Source organism: Schistocerca gregaria, chromosome 3 (genome assembly GCF_023897955.1).
Source record: "Schistocerca gregaria isolate iqSchGreg1 chromosome 3, iqSchGreg1.2, whole genome shotgun sequence".
NCBI lineage: Eukaryota > Metazoa > Arthropoda > Insecta > Orthoptera > Acrididae > Schistocerca > Schistocerca gregaria.
The window spans coordinates 928,647,477-928,667,905 of record NC_064922.1 but is presented as its reverse complement, the minus strand read 5'-3'; the positions used below and the strand labels follow the sequence as shown (position 1 = coordinate 928,667,905).

Sequence of the window (20,429 nt, the reverse complement as noted above, 5' to 3'; positions counted from 1 at the left end):
CAACTAGCATAGGGTCCGTACCCTGGAGATATAAGGCTGGTTACATTTGTTAGTAATTATGTAAAATGCTGATAAATATATGAAGTGAAATGGTTACAGCCTATACAATCTCCAAAAGCAGCCAGCTTAGGACAGAAGTGTTATGAACAACTGAGAGACCCCACAATGCAGTGCTTGCTAATAAGCAAGAGATATTAAGTTTGTGGCACACATTCTAAAAAGTACAGTTGCAGTTGGCCTGCCTGAAAATCCATCACCTATAATTTTTAGGGTGTCTTCGCTACCTCCCTCTTTGTCCTTGTTAATATTTTTGATTCCTGTGCAGTTGGGATTTTCTGCAGGTACTTTAAGATATTGATTGCTGTGTGGTGTGGACATGCTGGAGAAAAGTTTTTCTTTTTGATGGTTTTCAAAACAGCGTATTTCAGCAAAATACTTAGTTGTCTCAAGATTAAGTTTGACAATGTTTGTTCATCGGTTGCCTTGTGCTTCTGAGAATAGTGAAATTGATTTTTCAGAGGATTGTGGTGTAGATGGCTCTTAAGTGATAAGGATTGTTTACTTGAAGAAATTTTGGAGAGGCCAGTTACTAATTATTTGCAACAAAAATGGGATTTCTGTGGTAGGACTCTGAAAAGGAAAGTGGTTGTGAAAACCCTTCAGGAACAAGCAGTGATGTTATTCCTCTAGCTCTCTTGCCTGAAGAGTCAAAAGAGCAAAGAAAAGGCTGGAAACTTTGTGCCATACTGAATCAGAGGAATGATAGATGACAGATGACATGCCACTTACTGCTGTATTAGTAGTATAATCTGGACAGTTGTGTGTTCGTGTGTGTGTTCTTTCTTTTTAATTTTTTTACAGATTCTGTGATGGAAAAAATGAAGGAGCAAACTAATCTGCATGCCAAACAGAACATAAAGAAAATACAAAGCACTGATTCTGCTTCTGCTACATACTCTTATCAAAGTGTGGGATAGTGGTACCCTTGTGAAAATGAGTGTTTCTGGTCATCAAGAGTCACGTGTGTAAAAGTGTAGTACTTTCTATGTAAGGACACAGGTCCTAGAATTCTGTTGGCATTTAATCTTTGTTCTAAGAAAATTTTATACAAATAATTCATTAGCAAAGATTAAACGGGCGAAACTGGCTTTGACCCAGTGCACATAGAGACCTCTTATGAAAACCATGCACAGTAATTTCCAGTAAGCGCGCGCAGCGCGCGCACACACACACACACACACACACACACACACACACACACACACACACACACACACACCTGGGAATCTCTCTACATATCAAGGTCTGACACAGTGAATCTGTTGAAGGCATTGTAAAGGGTTACTTTTGTTTTACAGATAAATTTTACACCAATTTTACTTTCAAGAGAGAGTTGGTTGAAATTGCTGTTGCGTGAACTTCAAAAATCAACTTCGGTTACGTTTTGCTGTATAAGATTCAAAACTTGGATGTGAACAAACTTTTAGGTTTAAATGGAATGTCATAGTGCTGTTTGGGAAGGATAAACAAAATATGTATGTGGTAAGGATGAGACGCACTGCTCAGGTGGTCATCTTTATTGATCGTATAGGTAGAAAGGTGTCAGAAACTGCTTAGGCAATGGAAAATGTCAAACTACTTCACTTTATGGCAACGAAGCAAGCTCATCTTGTTAAGAGAATAGATCCCAAACCACGACAGTGTACATCTGGATGACTGACTGGAAATTATTTTCTTGGAAAAAAATCTGTAGTGCTCTCTAAAGAGGTAAGAAGCAAACTGGAAAACTGGCTGTGAGGTACAACCTGTCAGTGTATTTACTAGTGTAGTGGGTGTAAAGTTGCACTGTGTAAATTTTCATACTTTGAAGTATACAAAGCAGAGAAAGATTTTCATATATGATTACTGTAGAGAAGAAAAGCTGTTTGCTTCATTATTACATATTTTTGTGTAAAATAATCATGTTAGCTTTGAAAACCTGTGTACATGTACCCTCGATAAATTTTCTTCTTTTTCAGAAAAAGTGGTATAAAAAGCTCTTTATACAAGTTAATTTTAATTCAAAAGTCTAGTAATGCACATAACTTTAAATTAGAACGTCTGACTTCATTGTTAGTCAAAAGTTTACTGCTGTACTGTGAACTTTCTACCTTGAAAACAGGATTAGTCAAAAAGGGTCTTACGGCTTTTGAATGGTACAGAAATTTATTGAGAACTTACACAATTGGTAGATGCATTATTTTATAGCACACAACCTCGCGTTTTGATACGCGTAGTTAGTCAGTACCCCGTTCTTCCACCATAAGCACCAGTGTCGTGTACAGTTAAAATGGCTACTTTCACTGGTGTGGAGTGTGCTCATTGTGCATTTTGGATTCATGAAATGATCTCTGCAACTACTTTTCGGTGTAAACTTAGCACCAAATAGCTTCAGAACCTCCAAGTAAGCCTACAATTTATACTCTTGGCACAAGAACTTTGTTGAGTGGTTGTTCACTGTGACATGATAAATCACCAGGTTACCCTCATGTTGATGATTGTCAAACAGGTTAGGAAGAGATTTGCTTCCATTCCACAGAAATCAACGCAAAATATGTCTCGTAAGACTGGCATTCCACAAAAGACTTTTTGGCAAGTACTGTGTAGCTGACCTGAAAAAATAAAGTCTACACTGCCTTTGCACAAGTTAAGCCTGATATGCCACAATGAGTGTGGCAAGAAATTGATTACCAGTGGGATGTTTGCTGCATCACAAATGGTAGTCATATAAAACCAAAATGACTCTTCACACTTTTATTTGAAACTTCAGGTTGTTGTTATAAAATGACACATCAGCAGTCCAAAAGTTACTCAGTAAATTTCTATATTGTTCCAAAGTTGTGAAGTTCCTTTTTACTCGCCGTGGAAGATTAAAATGTCTGTTTTTGCCTGCTAGAGCTCAGACTCGGTGTTAATGAAAAGTATGAAGACTTGATACGTTTCCTTATGGGATAGTTCATTTTACGCTGTAAAACTGGTGCCTTAATCTCACTGTCAGCTGCTATTCTGGGTATCTTGAATTTTAAACTTAGATTTAACTGTGGTTAATAGCAAAACGTTTAGTGATCTAGTGGATTGTATGGTGTAGGGCATAGCTCTGGGAAGAACTTCATGAAATGCCACATCCTGTCACTTGACATGTCACCACCCCTGTAGTCACAGTGGAAGCATTATTGTAATGTTTTGCTATACTATAGAACTACAGCAACACTGAGTAGTTGGATTGCTGCTGTAGGCAGTGACAGAATGCACTATGTAGAACTAGGTGGGTTGATTGATCATATTGTGTGTGTGTGTGTGTGTGTGTGTGTGTGTGTGTGTGTGTGTGTGTGTCACTGTAAATTAAGGTAATTTCCCTGTAATGTGGTAATATTATATCAAGTGTCCATAGATGGCTGCTACTGGCAAATTGAACACTGCTGTGTTGAAATTTAAGCAGTTGTTTAAATGACAGAGATGAGAAATCTCTGTCTAGGAGAAAAATGACAGCTGTCGTATGCCTGACAGTGTGGTGTGGGGTTGGCGCCCGATGGGGTGCTGTCCTCCATGCCGTACATGCCTCCCCTGCCCCCACCTCCAGTTCTCGAGCGACTCTACTGAGTGTCTGCGGATCGACCTCAGGTGGGAGTTATCCCTCTTTCGTCTGTAATTAGCTCACTTGTTGGTCATTACACTCAGTGTTGCTCTCTTGCCTCACTCTGACAGCAGATTTGCCTGCTTGCTTGTCAGACAGCATGTGCATCTCTGTTGCTGTGCTGCGCATTTGTGGTTTTTTCTTTTTTTTCCTTAAATGAATCTGGCTTTTGATTGCCTGACATGATCACTCATTTGTGTTATTTTGTTGTTGGCTGCTATTATATTGACTCTGAACATTTTTAAAACTTTAATTTTGTTGCAGAGTGCATTCTGTTTACTTAGAAACCTATTCAGTCTGTATATAAATGGCAATTCATATATTTATTATTACTGAATGACAGTCATTAAGTGTACTCAGTCATGGTGTGAAGAGTCTGCTGATTAGTCATTTATTTACTTTTATTAGATATGTCTCATTCAAAATTCTTGTTTTTGTTGTTAATTATCTACTGGAGCTTTTGCAGCATCCACATTGTGTATATTGTTTTATGGTCTGTATATCAACTTAAGTTTACTGCATTGTGTAGCTAAAATAGATGCAGTCATTAAGAGAAGGTGGCATTTTCTTCTTTTGTTGAAATAATTTTTCTGAGTTCACAAGTGGTTCCAGCCTTCTAGGTCATTCTTAAGTGATTTTATGGTTGTTTATAAAATTGAATATATTATCTCCTAGATAGAAATGTCATGATAAGAATGTGGACTTACTGGAAATAAATTTCACTGGAGTAGAAAATTATTTCTGTTCATATCATTACTTTCCTATTCATGGATAATTATAACAGTCCATTTTGTACAGAAGCATAAAATCATTTGAGAATGCCCTAGAAGACTGATATTAGTTGTGAACTAATAAAATTATTACTTCAGTAGAAGAAAATGCCAGTTTAGTTTAATAAATTCATTGCTGTGGTACCCACTGTGAAGAAAATATAGTATAATGTAGTCATCTTTATAATAATTTAGAAAACTGCTAATAGGGTAGGGGCAGTTTATTTACTTTCTTCCTGAGATAACCACTTCAGTTTTTATTTTGTGGTATGTTGAAACATTGAGCTTAAGCTTAAAAGCTTCCAAGATTAGTTATATGGAGATTTAAATAATTGAATGTGTTCGACATGACTCAATTTGCTTTTTGCAGTTATAAATATTTTGTAGGATCACATCATCTTCACCGACAAACTACTATAAATAGGTCATAGTACAGTATTTGTTGGTAACGGTTTAAGTGTCATGATGAAGGGTAATATTGGTCCCATTTAATATAAACTATAGAAGAAAACTTTTAAATTCAATTTTAAATCTTTTCTGCTAATTGATTGAAATAAATTTAAATTTATCTAATTTTATTGAAATGAACATGTATGCTGACAGAAATAACTTGCAAAATTGTGAACAAGACATGAAGTACATCAGAGGAAGACATGGAGAAATTAGGCAGAATGCAAGAGAAGAAAATTAAAGTTAGAAGAGGGCTAGAGGTTCATGAAGTTCCAAGAGATTGGAATAAGTGTTGTGTAAGGTATAATATTGAGCATCTTGCTGGATTACTGGAACTTCTCTTGTTGGTTACCGCAGGATATGCCTTTAATGACAATCTCCCAAAGGTGTGTGTGTGTGTGTGTGTGTGTGTGTGTGTGTGTGTGTGTGTAGCTTTTCATTAGTCAAGAGTTCTGATCTTCCACAGGTAGCTTTTCATTAGTCAAGAGTTCTGATCTTCCACAGTCAGATTGCTTGTGATCCCTGCAAGAAGTCCCATCTAAGAATAACATCATGTCTACATTCTATTAAAACACCGGATATGAAGGGATGTGTTCTTTCATTGCTAGGTATTCTTGCAGTACATGTTCCTGTTGGTTGAACTTATTTTCTGATAATTTTTATATTGCAGAACATACTCTTCTGCAATTGGCATTGATAAGCATTTGACATTTCAGTAACAGAAGCCCCAGAGTTGACTGTAGCCCACACTGGTTGGACTTCTTGCCATCTTCATAACTGTCATCCCTTGAGGACTTTCATGTGTGGTGACTTCACCTAGATGGATGGCCACCCCAGTTTTCATGAATTTGACAGATATATGGCAATGGAGAATGGCTGTGGTGTGTTTGGGAGTGGCCTCATCCAGGGAATGGCTATGAGCTTCAGCCTACAGGTTGACTAGTCATCTGCAGTTCAGACTGATACGAACAGGTCTGTTGTGATGGTTGAAATCTTGTGGCATAATAGTTGTCAAATGCTTGTCTTGTTTCTCTACTTGGTACACCAAGTGTCATGGACATCCACAATGAAAACAGGCCACTGTGTTTTCCTCCAGTCTCCAAATGTGTGCTCTTCTGCTGGGCATTTTACTTGGTGGAAGTGTTGACTGTATCTGCATTAGTTGGGTACTGGGTTGCCATTTAGTAGTAATAGCATAAGCCAGCCCCCCCCCCCCCCTCCCTCCCCCGGTCACTTTAGGCTGGTGGTGGTGATCAGTAAATATTTTATTCAAATTATCTCTTGCCTCCTGACACATGGGGTCAATGTTAATGGCCACTGCCTTTTGTGTATTTGACACAGCAGTTTTGGCTGCCATAAAATTCTGTCTCTCTTCTCTTACAACAGAGCTTGTGAGAGAAATGAGATTATGGTAGTAATCCACAACTGCCAAAGGAACCACATTCGGGAACTGATTATCTCTCTTTCATCAGGCATTTCCTCCATGTGCTGTCACCACTGGCTTAGTCTGTCCTTGTGACATTTTTTACCAGAAAATCTTGGTGGATGCCTTCTTTGAATCCTTTCATCAGTTGTGAGATTTTGAAGGCTTCTGTCATATTCTAAATCACAATGCTGCAAAGGGCCAAAACATACTGTACGTATGGCTGTTGTTTTGTCCTGACATTAGGCCCCAATCTTATATTGTTCTTTTGTTAAGGGGACTTTCCACTGATTGTCATCAAATGTTGTCTTCAGTTTGGCTTGGAATTTTTTCCCAGCTGTTGAGCATCTTTTTATTGTTCTCAAATCATTGCTGAGCTATATTGTCCAAGTGATAGTATACATTTTCCAAACATCACATTGTCTCATCTGTTGCATTTAGTGATTTGGTCGAATCCTTTCAGCCATTTTTGTCAGGTCCTGACCAGCGTGTTTCGAAAACACTGATGGATGCCTCGTGCAGCTGACTTACTGCTGGCTTGAAAGTGATCATCTCCTGACTATACCAATGTGTGAAACAATGTAGTATTCTGATTTCTGTCTGTCTAGAGGATAGCTTTTAGGTTACCTAATTGGAGCCACAGCCTGTAGACGTTTTGAAGTACACACCATCTCCAACAAACCTGTCAAAGTCTTATAGCGTACTCATCAGTGAAGTGTTTCAATTAGCACTGAAAGTATGTTTATTATGAACACAAAAATATAGCTAGAATGAAACTGACCTTCTGGATGGAGACTGCAGCTATTTATACAAACATGGAATAATCCAGAATATACAAACATAAGATATTTCAAGAGCCTTCCCCAAATAATACACACCAAATAACAAATGAATTCTAGTAGTTCGGGTTTGAACTGGCAACCTGTAGCATGTCGGCCAGTCCTACTAACCACTGTGTTACTTTATTTAAACCACAGATTGTGGCAATATCTATAAAGAACATATAATTTGTGGAAATTAAGCCCCCAAAGATTTTGTAAATAACAGTTTAAATACCGAAGCTTATGATAAATATGGATCAGGGTGTATACAAACCGGGAAACCCAGGAAAAACCAGAGATTTTTTTTCATCCGGGAGAAAACTGGGAAAAACCTTGGAATTCTGGGAATTTTTTCATTAAATTTTTGTAAGTTTGACTGGTAAGAATTGATTCTCTAGCCAAGAATGTTCCTATATCCTGCTACTGGAGAACGATACTGCAACAGTAAAATATAAAAGAGAGAAAAAATAAAGCTTCAGTGGCAAAAGAAATGCGTCATTTACAACAACAATACACCGTGCAAGCACAAACGTCTGCAAACAGTAAAAATATGTCGAAGGCCTTAGTGTGAAAACTACGTAATACTTCGTAACAATAAACTGCTTTCTATGAGTGTGACGTCACAACTGTTTACATTAGGTTCGTTTGACCAGTTGCCAGCGAGCTCTTGCGCATGTGCAGTTGACTCGCGTAAGAGCAGTTCCTTCTCCTGCTTCCCCCTACTTGAAATGTGGCTGTTAGTTGTATCGGCAGCAAGCAGCCAGATGCTAATGACAAAAATGTATGCGCAGAGTTCTCAGAGTAGTTGTTGGGGAGGGATAGTCTCCACCCCTGTTTGTGTTAAGTGATTTCGTTGTTTCCTCTTTGTTTACAGCTACCACGTCAAATGAAAACAAAACAGATTTCTGCGACCAGGGGCTATCAAGTGAATTATAATACATTCACATAATTACGAAGGGCAAAAATATGTTATTAGTTTCAGTTTTCTGATTTTATTTTATTTCCAAATTATTAGCAGTCAAGCATTAATTGCTTTGCAGAATAATGAAGTTATTTTTGTCAGTTCGCTAAAGAAATTTGTCTTTATTAAACTTTCCACTGAGGTAATAAATTTATTTGAAACGAAGTGTTTCTTTCTTCAGTATTGGCTAGTTCCAGCTGTTCGCTGAATTTCCAGTGCATGTTTTAGTCTTCTACCATGTATGGCACTATGCCATAATAAAGAACCAAATATGAGATAGTGCAGTACTGGTACTCCATGAGAATTTACTTCTCAAAAACCACATTGAAAAACTTGATATCAGGTGGGACCTACTTCATTGTGAATCTGGAAAAAAAATCAATGTGCACTTCAAGCCAAATTATGCATTTTAGTATGGTTTACGAAATTCTGATGCTTTTGGAGTATCCTCTGATGTCCTGTTTCTTTTATGGCATAATGTAGCTCTCATAGTGCTTTATTTGTACATACGAACATGCGGGCTTCCTACACCACTGCAGCTGCACATGCACAATAATGCCTGTTTCCTGGCACACTTTGGCAACTGCTAAATCGAACCTATTTCTAACAGTCTCGGGATAGTATTGCGAACAGTGGTTCGAAAGCATTACTTTCAAAGTAAATTGCTTTTTATGCAAGATGATTTAAGTTACGTGTGAGAAGGTGGGATGAATTTCTTGAATCAGAGTGTTTAAAACACTTTGTAGACCAGCCACTTACAAGATTTTCGAGCTCAGGTGACCAGACATTTATGTCATTATTTTAAATTTACTGGCACATTTGTGTAATGCATCTTAAAGTATAACCCACACACAAAATAGATCAATATGACATGTGAAAGCTTAGCTTCTCTTGTAGCTTATTAATCTTAGAGGCCGCCAATATTATATGTGACAGCTTACTTTCCTTGTAGCTATACTATGTATATTAATGTAAACCATTAACTTTTCCTCTTTGTTTGTTCTCACTACGTAACAGTGAACTTGCCATTTGCTGACTATAACATGTCATATGCTCTGAATATGTGCTGTCATCAGCTGGCGAGATCACGTGCCATGAGATATTGACTTCCTCACAAAAGGACACCTCAATCTCTATTTCAACGCTCTGGACACTAACGTGCTGTGTTTGGTGCAATTTCATTATACGAAAATATGCAGAGTATATGTTGCTGCACATCTAAGGTCTTTCCAAAATTTCTTTCCTTTGTTTTCATCAAAAGTCTTTCCAAAATTCTCTTCTCTTTTCCCTTCCTCCCCTCTCCCCCCCAGAAGTTCTGTGCTAGTTTATAAAATGTAAACCATTAAAAGGAATGATAAGTTTTGCAGTTCCAAAGGAAAAATCTACAGAAAACCGCTGTCACTTAGTACGGTAAAAGTGTACTTTTGCCCGGGGAAAAGTATATTTTTTCAATGAGATATCTGGGAAAAATCTGGGAATTTTTTTTTTCCTGGCCACATATACACCCTGATGGATGCTTCTGTGGGAATGGTTAAAACTTAACGGTGATTATGAGAATGATGATGGAGTTGACTAAGAAGACAGTATTGAGTTTGATGAGGTATAGTTGTCAGCACACTGAATGACAACCTAAAAAGTAAACTCATGTATATTTATACCTTTAGAGTAGGTAATTAGAGTGTACTCAACAGCAGTAAAACCTTCAGTATATTATTTGAACGACATTATACATAACTAGTACTATACAGTATCTTGTATAATGACATGCAAATTAGGCTATCCCAGCATGTAACATGGCTTCCGGGTAGGTTACCCTTCCTTCTGATACAAGCTTCTAATTTACCTTTTCCACCTACTGTTGGATTTCTTAATCCAACAGACTGTAAGCTAGGAAACTCCAGTGCTCTTATTCACTAGTCAGCCTTATGTAATATAGTCTGACTCTTCCCTGTCAACTGCTGTGCCCCATGTGTATTCTTTACTTTCTCTACATAAAAAAAAGTGCAACTTACAGATAACCAAAATGTCATAATTCATCTTTTCGATGTTAGTTGATTGATGAAAGAAAAATTCAGAATCGTTTTTCATTGAGAATTAGTTTATAGAATGAAACTTCCTGGCAGATTAAAACTGTGTGCCCGACCGAGACTCGGGACCTTTGCCTTTCGCGGGCACGTGCTCTACCATCTGAGCTACCAAAGCACGACTAACGCCCGGTACTCACAGCTTTACTTCTGCCAGTATCTCGTCTCCTACAGCTTTACTTCTGCCAGTATCTCGTCTCCTACCTTCCAAACTTTACAGAAGCTCTTCTGCGAAAGAGCTTCTGTAAAGTTTGGAAGGTATGAGACGAGATACTGGCTGTGAGTACCGGGCGTTAGTCGTGCTTCGGTAGCTCAGATGGTAGAGCACTTGCCCGCGAAAGGCAAAGGTCCCGAGTTCGAGTCTCGGTCGGGCACACAGTTTTAATCTGCCAGGAAGTTTCATATCAGCGCACACTCCGCTGCAGAGTGAAAATCTCATTCCAGTTTATAAAATGTTTCCTTTCAGTGATAGATATTCATGACAAAAAAAAAAAAAAAATACTCTACGGCTTCTTCATTATTCTGCAGATTTAACTGTCCCATCCTTAATGTATGAAAGCATTATGTACTCACAAATTCTTCCAGTAGACCTTCCTCCTCATTTCCCTTCATCAGTAAATATGAACTTGTAACGAGCATTTTCCAGTGAGTGAAAAGAATCTGTAGAAATGATTGTAATTGAAATAAAGGGCACTAGAATGAGGTGATGGTGCAACGTGTATGTCTTTCTGAACTAATGATTCTCCACAGTTTATGAATTGCCACTTGTCTTCAAATCTTTAGGAAATGTCCATCCATTTTTGTTTCAGGAATTCAAGAAAACAAAAGGAAATTGATGTAATTTTTCTCCTTTTATAGGGAGATCAAAAAGAAACAGAACATGTACATGTGACATTGCCAGAACTGCCAAAAAAGGTCTAAACAGAAAAGTAATATATCAGTACCCTTATAGGAGAAAGTGCACCAGCACTTGCAGCAGAACAGAAAAGATGATTCGAATGGACATGGAGCTGTTGGAATTAACGTGGCTGAGAAATTACAATGGGTGTACCATATGCACTGAAGTGCCAAAGAAACTGCGACGACCATGTGTATTCAATTGCAGAGATACAGGGGATAGGCAAGATAATGTGAAAACCTGTACTAACTTGGTAAAGGTTTATTAATAAGGGGTTGGACACCCATTTGTTCATAATACAGCTGCTACTCTTCTTTAAATATTGGCATATAATGATTGTGTAGTCTCCAGTGGAAGTTATGCCACTCTTTGATCAGAACCTCTTCTAACTCCTGCAGTGACGAGAGAGATAGATGTCTGCTCCAGAGTCTGCACGCCAATACTGCCCATAAGGATTCAATAATGTTTTAGCATGGGGACTGTGCTGGCCAGGAAAAATACTGCAGTTCAGTTGCAAGCTCCTCATACCACAATTGTACTTTTGTGACTGTGTGAATGGGTGCATTATCATCTTGAAATATGGCATCATTGTTTGGAACATCATTTGAATCATGGAGTTCACCTGATCACCTAAAATGTTTATATAATCATTGGCTGTAACACGACCTTAGAGAGTAATGATGAGACCAGCAGAATATCACATGACTGCCCACACTATCAACTTCCACCTCAATGCTTAACTGCTGGAATCAAGCAACCAGGGTAGTAGGCTTCTTTTGGCATTCTCCAGATATAGACTCAGCCCAATGTTGGAAATATAGAAAATGTTGACTCGTCGGGTCATATGATGTGTTTCCAGTGATCATACGCCCAGGATTTATGCTCCTGACACAATGTTTTGCATTCTTTGCATTAGTTGTCGTCACAAATGGTTTTGGTATAGCAGCTCATCAATGAATATTGGTTTTATGGAGGCTTGGCGGACAGTGTTGATAGGTATGGGGTCTCAAAGATGGCTATTGATCTCTCTAGTCGCTTTAGCTACTGTAGTTTCGTGTTGTTTTGACACAATTCGTGTTAGTGTGCAATGATTTGTCATTTAGTTTTGATTTGCGTCCATTATTATGTTTACATGCCGATGATGTCTTTCCATGTTATGTTTAGGCTGTCATGACTGTTGAAATGGTTACTTTTTAAACATTCAGTAAGTTGGCTGACTTGGTTACTGATGCTCCAGCTAATCGGGCCCCCACAATCTCTCCTCTTTTGAACTCTGTTAGGTCTTTCATTGCACATCGACATTGGCCTCTGAATGCAAATACCAAGTGTGCACTACTCTTAAACAACCTGCATTCTTGACCACCGAACACAACCATCCCATTACTACCACTATACACATTATTTTGTCTATCCCCTGTACATAAACAGCCAGCATACAGTGCTGTGGTCGGCAGTACCTATATAAGACAAGTGTCTGGCGCAGTTGTTAGATCGGTTACTGCTGCTACAATGACAGGTTATCAAAATTTAAGTGAGTTTGAACATGGTGTTGTAGTTGATGCATGAGCGATGGGAAACAACAGCTCCCAGTGGTGATGAAACGGGAATTTTCCTGTATAACCATTTCATGAGTGTACTGTGAATGTCAAGAATCCGGCAAAACATCAAACCTCTGACATCCCTGCAGCTGGAAAAAGATCCTGCAAGAATGGGACCAACCACGAGTGAAGAGAATCGTTCATCGTGACAGAACTGCAACCCTTCCACAAATTGCTGCAGATTTCAAGGCTGGGCCATCAACAAGTGTCTATATGTGAACCATTCAACGAAACATCATTGATATGGGCGTTCGATATTGAAGTTCCGCTCATGTACTCTTGGTGACTGTATGACACAGTGTTACACCACTTTTGGGGCTGTCAACACTGACATTGGACTGATGATGACTGGGAACATATTGCCTTGTTGGACGAGTCTCATTTCAGATTGTATCGAATAGTTTGACGTTTATTAGTATGGAGACAACCTCATGAATCCGTAGACTCTTCTTGTCAGCGGGTGACTGTTCAAGCTGTTGGAGGCTCTGCAGTGGTGTGGTGTGGTGTGAGTGCAGTTGGAGTGATATGGGACCCCTGGAAACATACATAAGCATCTTGTCTCATCACCTGCATCCATTCATGTGCATTTGCATTCCAACGGACTCGGGCAATTCCAGCAGGACAATGTGACACCACACACACACCCAGAATTGCTACAGATTGACTCCAGGAACACTCATGAGTTTTAAACACTTCCGCTGGCTCCAAACTCCCCAGACATGAGCATTATTTAGCGTATCTGGGATGCCTTACAATGTGCTGTTCAGAAGAATTTCCACACTCTTGTAATCTTACAGATTTATGGACAGCCCTGCAGGATTTGTGGTGTCAATTCTCTGTAGCACTACTTCAGACATTAGTAGAGTCCATGCCACGGCGTGTTGCGGCACTTCTGTATGCTCGCTGGGACCCTATACAATATTAGGCTGGTATACCAGTTTCTTTGGCTTTTTAAGTGTAGAAGCAATATGTGCAGTTCAGTGCTAGAGCAAGATTTGCTAAAAACACAACCCTTCATCTCTTTTTACATTTGTGAGGCCTCATACTTCTATTACAGATCAAAGCTCTACTTCATTTAATGCACTCTACAGTCAGTTCGGTAATTATATGACCAAATAGTTGCAAGCATTTATTCTCATTTTTAAGCAGTGATGTCATTAAAAAAATGCATTTGGAAGTCTGTGTTAGTTTCTTCCTGGCAGTTGTCAGGATCCCGTGTCCGACCATCCTGATTCAGGTTTTCTGTGATTTCCCTAAATCACTCCAGGCAAATGCTGGGATGGTTCCTCTGAAAGGGCACGGCCGACTTCCTTCCCCATCCTTCCCTACTTCGATGAGACCGATGACCTCGCTGTCTGGTCTCCTTCCCCAAAAAAACAACAGCAGCAGCAGCAGCAGTAGTCAGAAACTTCTTAAGTAAAAATTATTAATGCAATAACTAATACATTTGTCTTTCAAGGCCTCTGAATGTAGCACATTGTAAAGTGCTTTGCATTTGTCTTGAATTATGTTAGACCGCAATGATGCAGAAATTGACATAGAAAATTTAAAATTTTAGACGAAGTGACCCATTGTTAAAAATGCAAGATTAGCTGTTTGATGATCCTCTTGAAAATGCTTCTGCTCATCACTGTGTCATTCCGGTTGGTTTCATCCTAGACAGTGTCCAATCATGTATAAAATGTTTCACTGCCTGTTCTTAAATAGTGTCAATACCCATCTGGGTAATTGTCTTGCAGTTCTGTGATTGAAGGAGTGTGATTGTGACTGTACCTGTACTCCTTAATCCAAATAACAAGTTTTGTTTGATTTATGTTAATGCTCATAGCTCCAATATCTACAGGTGTAGTAGCGATAATAATGTTTGATTACTTTTCACACAGAACATTGGTGCAACTAACATACTGACTGCACATGTGCCAAAGAATATTTTAGAACTAATGAAACACCCTGTCATGTGCACACAACATACATGGACATGGGTTTTATTAAAGGCAAAGGTCCCGAGTTCGAGTCTCTGTCGGGCACACAGTTTTAATCTGCCAGGAAGTTTCATATCAGCGCACACTCCGCTGCAGAGTGAAAATCTCATTCTGGATGGGTTTTATTATTTACAAGCACACTAGTGTCTGGCACTCCTGAATGTTGACTTGGGTATGGGCCCCTAAACTTCTCTTCATACATTTGAGTGTGCCTTGGTTCTGTTCACATTTAGTTATGTGCACAGATCGGTCCCATTTAGTCCAGTGGTTAGAAACGTGTGTGAAGCTCAAATTGTTTTGTGTAGATGCAACTTCACCTTGACTTAGTGTGCTGACTACTTCTCACATATTCCTTTCTTTCCTCTGTTCAAAAATCTCTTTAGCACTGCAGGTAGGATGAAGAAATTTGTGCTACCAAATAGGTGGTGATATCCAGTATAACATTCACTGTCTCATTACAACTGCAAAACTAATGCTTCAGCATTGACAATCGCATTGTGGACATGCAGATTCTCATTGAACAGAGCACTTAAAATTGAATGTCTGTGGGTAGATTTGGCCATCTTAAAGTTCAAACAAAGAAAGAAAAAAATTCAGCCCTTGCTTTAACGTAGTATATAAAAAGGGTCTTTAAGCTTTAGCATCTTAATTGGTCAGGGAAGAGAGGTCTGGCAAACAAGATTGCTGTCTCTTGGCATGTTGTTAAGTAGTTTCAAAGATGGTCATAGAAAATATTGTAAAATGCCAAACCACCACAAAATGTGACTTCCAAAAACCTTGAAGAGAGCCTCGTAAGAATTTTTTCGCAGTAAATTGGAAACTACTATAAAATTTGTTGTACCGAAAGAAAAATTTACTCAAGATACTCATAATTGCTGGGCATTATTTAGCTACACGAGATGAAATATCAGTACTGCTGACTTCTCTCTCCTTATTCTCAAAAGTAGGTCGGTTCCTCTCATCCTGAAGTGTGAGTGATATGATACGCTCTATCATTTTAACCTTCCCCAGCCCATCACTCCCCCTTTACACTGAGGAAGGAACTATTATTTACAAAAGCTAGATTACTGTCCTGTATTTTTTTGTAATAAGAAACATTCCTATATAGAACTTAAGATTGTTTCAGATAAAGTGCACTAATTCTTGCTACATTAAAAGAAAAATCGCATTAATTATTGCAAAAACTGAAATTGCTTTATGGATGGAAAAAATGCACTCAATGTGCCCAATGATGAATTGTGGCCAATGATGATGAAATATTGATAGATAGAATTGATAAGAATAACCTAAATATAATGGCTTTAGCATCCGCAGACATGATAGAACTTTGAAAGACAGAAGGGCAATACTGGCAAGTGAGTCTTCACTTCATGTGGCATGCTATGATGGATTCAGTGAAAAAGCATTGGTTTCTTCTGCGATCTGATCCAGCACACTATTTTGACTTGCCAAAAATTGATATCTTTAGTGCTCCTTGCTGAGTACTTACTTTTGTTTGATGAGAAGGATTTGAGGGAAGAATACTTTGTTTAGAAAATACAGAACACACATAATCACAGAAGCACAGAGAGATTGGTCACATTAATGGCTGAAAAGGCAGCAAGAAGTGATCAGAGGGGCAGTGCTCCCATGGCAACAGAGGTAATCAAGATAGATATTTCACAATGGAAATAGATGAGGCTAAGTAGGCTCTGATAGTATAAAAGATGGCATAAATAGGTAGGAGCTGAGAACTTAAAGTAGGTAAAATGCACGTTTTTCAAGACATGGCAGGCAAACCCAACTGGGATCTAATTTGCCTTGTAGGTTGATGATGAAGTCTGGTGAGCCAGTCAGCCAGCCTGAATGAGGTTTTTAGCTAGTTTCCCACATCCCAGTATGTAACTACTGAGCTGGTACCCCTGTCCCAACTCAGATACATGCTGCACAAACATTAAAACCTTGTCACAGACGTAGGCAGATGGGTTACACAGATTCTGTCCTGGAGATGAACAAGAGACTGATGATCTTAATGTTTAGCCTCTTTAATTATATAAGAAGCATTTAAATGAAACCTGGTCACTAATGTAAACTAACGGTAACAATTTTACTAACCCAAAAATGTTGTTATACACATTAGGGATACTCAAAAATAGTCACCAAAACTGTTGGCACATTTATCCCATTGCGACACTAGCCAGTCGATTTCATCCTTGAAGAAGCTATTAGGCTGATGTTGGATCCAGGCCTGGACCCAGTCACACACTTCATCGTCCGTTGTGACTTGATGTCCCCAAATAGCTCATTTTACAGGTCCAAACACGAGAGTCACATGGTGAAGGGTCATGACAGTATGGTGGATGTTCCAGCAGTTTCCCACTGAAACTGCTGCAATGTAGTCTTCACCGCATTGGCAGTGTGCGGGCAGGTATTATCCTGCAGGAAGATAACACCATTGGACAACATGCCTTAGTGTTTCGACTTGATGGCTCGTCTAAAATTCTATAAAATGGCTTGATAATGCTGGGCATTGATAGTGGTTCCCGAGCAGTGGGCCCTTGTAGTCAAAAAAGCCGCATGTTTCCATTGCTTGCTCTGACACTTGCTTAATGGTTCAGAATAGTGACACCATGTTTCATCACCTGTGACAATATGTTCGGCAGTCAGTTGGTGGGGAACCCACTGCGCGCAGATTTTTCACAAGTTCAAGTGTCGCCCACACCAATACCAAGTAAACAATGGATCTCGTCCATGGTGATTCTGCTGTTGTCAAAGACTAAAGCATTCACTTCCCCAACCATTTCCAGTGTGATGATGACATGATGAGCCTGTTCAGGACAAGCACCTTCTTTCAGTGACTCTCACCCCTCAAGGAATTGTTTGTGCCATTCCACGACGACTTAGACTCTACTCACCGTACACAGCCTTCATCTGTGTATACATTTCAGGACTTCTAACTCCCTCCGTTTCCAAAAATCAAATCACTCCTCGTTGTTCCTGCTTACTCGCCTGCATGTTCATGTGGATAACAACTAGTGTAACCACTTTCTCTTTGGCATGAAACCACACTGGTGCTATGCAACATCAAACGGTGTGCATGCATCAGTCTCTGTACCAATAGATGGTACTACCATACCCGCATACCCGCATACATGGTGCCACCTTACGTGTAAGGCAACAGTAGATGCACTGACCAGGTTTTATTTGAATGAACCTCATAAGATAAAAAGTGGTGTATTTTACAGGAGATTGATGACAAACAAAGGACATGTTAGGCTAATTTGGTTTTTTGCACAATATAACAACTGAAACTAATCCTGACCTTCTAGGCAGTGGAATTTTAGGTTAAGAGCTACAAATTAGACTGGGAAGATGAAGATTTTGGAAAAGTAGCCATGATAGGGTGGGGGTTGAAAATAAGTAGTCATCCCAGGTGACATCATTTGTTCACTTAATTCATTAACCTAATTTTAGTATAGAAAATTTGAAGTGCAGTATGGGATATGCCAATTCTTTAAACTGTGTATAGGAGGTTGGAACAGGTTATGGGTATGTAAAAGGGCATGTGTGCAACAATTTTTCTGTTTGCATTAGCATCACTAAAATTTCTGTACATCATTGATGAATATGACGTTTTGTTTTGTGACAGGCTCAAAGTACACATCAGTTTGTTTATGCGGGGCCAGCATCTACTGCATCACCAGGCACAGGGCCAGCGGCAGGTTCTGTCCCAGCTGGAAGTGGTGGCAGTGGCGGTGGTCCTCCAACCACTCCATGTCAGCCACAACCTGCAACTGCCCATACTGCTGTTCCTCCTGCAACAACGGTGCATCTTGCAGCAGCTCCAGCTGCCACCCACTATTACGGACCAATGCCTTCTGCACACACAGCACCAACAGCAGCTGATCCTTCGGCACCTGAGCTTTATTACAGCGTGACACCAGTGCATCCTGCTGCTCATCCATATGCAACAGCTGCACTGTTTGCAACTACTCCAGATGGTTTTCTCTTTGAAACTCAGCCTGTCACAGAGTCTTCAAGCAATCACTCTCCAGAGGTGAGGCCTGATTTCATTTTGTTGTATGATATTCTTTATATGTCTTTAGGTAGTTAGTTCTAATAGTTCTTTTTTCTCTCCAGTATACTACAAGAAAGGCTTCTTTGCTCACAAAATATATTATCCTTTTGTAGGGAATGGATGAAAAGGCAACCAAAAGTGTTAAACAGTGGTTGCAAATGCTTTTTTTCTCCTTCTCTTACTAAAAGAAATATTTGCCAAATATTGAGAGATGTGACTCCAGTAGGACATATACATGATCTTTATCAGAAGTGTAGTGGTAAAAATTGCAGAGGGAAACAAACTTGACAGCGGTACACAGGTTGCAGTAACCATGCAGAGATCAAGAGTCTTGCACAGAATAGACTGTTGTGGTGAACTGCATCAAACAGGCTGAAAGGCCACAACAGAAGATAGACACCAGAAGTATTAACACCTTATTAAATAAGTAAGCAAAACTGTTACACATTTTGAGAACAGAATCAGTGAGCTGATGCCATGAAGATATGTAACATCTTATATAATCAGATGACAGACTCAGTATTTCACATGATATTATTATATGTGTGTAAATGTCAAAATCAACTGCCAAGAGAAATACCTTCACAAATTGCTTTTTGTGGCAAATTTGGCAGAAAACAGTGTGTACAGGAAAATGGCTCTCGTGTAGTGTATCTGAAACAAAAGAAATTCTCTACTTTCCCTTCCACTATGAAGAAAATAGTTCAGTGGACTCTGAAGGATTATTCTGACAGGGCAAAAATAAATCTTAAAGAAACGAGGGATTGGGGGGTGGGGTGGGGGGTGGCATGTGGTATACCAGCAATAATTGTGTTTCGGGTCATTCCACACCAAGTGACCAATAGTTCCCTTCTATCTATCATAAGACAGATCAAGAGCCATTGATCTTCAAACAATGAAGTGCAACATAATATTAAGTTATTGTCATGTTGGTGTTTGTTTTCTTTTTTAAAAAAAGTTATAGAAGACTCTCTCTCGAGGGCTGCAAAATGTTTGAACTCAGTGATTTAAGATAGCTTCCAATTGCAACTAGCGGTAATATAAAGCTGATGTTTAGAGGCATGACTTTTTGTGCTCTTGCTACTGTTAAAATTTCAGAGCTGTGTCATTAACCATTGTCATGCTGCATGGGGTCAGAGTTAAAGGATAAATCACTCATGACAGTTTTTCAACCATTTTGTTACTGCAATAATTTGTGAACAAACAAAGTCTATCAAGTGCTGTTCAGTATTTACTTCTTTGTTATCAGTTCTACCGAGCTGTAGCATTTATTTGTGAATGTTGTAGAAGTTATTGAAACATAAAGAGTGCATCAGAATTTTTTCATCAGATTAGTACACTCTGATGCTATCTTGCTGGATATAATCATTTTCCCCCTAAAGTTTAATATCATAGGAAGGATTTAGTTTTTTGTGCTGCAGACAGTTTTGTTTTGGAAAGCTTTTAGATAAAGTTCAAAAATTAGCTTGAAAATACTGCTGCCTAACATCTATAAACCATCATTTTAACGAGTGCATTTTGTATAACAAACTTAAAAATGGTTTAATAATAATAATAATAATAATAATAACCACTTCTACAACTCTTTAGATCACATAACATCAGCAGATACGAAGAAAGTAAATTGGAAAAAGAAAACACTACATGACAAGCACCCATATCATCTAACAGAGCCAACACGCGATCTAGTGTCATATCTGTCTCGCGTGTGT

The 20,429-nt window shown here is 39.0% G+C and overlaps 1 protein-coding gene across 11 annotated transcripts in view; it reads left to right on the top strand.

Annotated features, from left to right (window-relative positions):
- The window catches only part of LOC126355811 (atrophin-1-like), a 136,004-nt gene that overhangs the window by 99,598 nt on the left and 15,977 nt on the right, over positions 1 to 20,429 (top strand). For all 11 annotated transcript variants that reach the window (XM_050006244.1, XM_050006238.1, XM_050006240.1 and 8 more), the window contains one exon: positions 18,289 to 18,696. In XM_050006244.1, the coding sequence (XP_049862201.1) occupies positions 18,289 to 18,696 (408 nt within the window). The remainder of the gene's footprint in view (positions 1 to 18,288; positions 18,697 to 20,429) is intronic.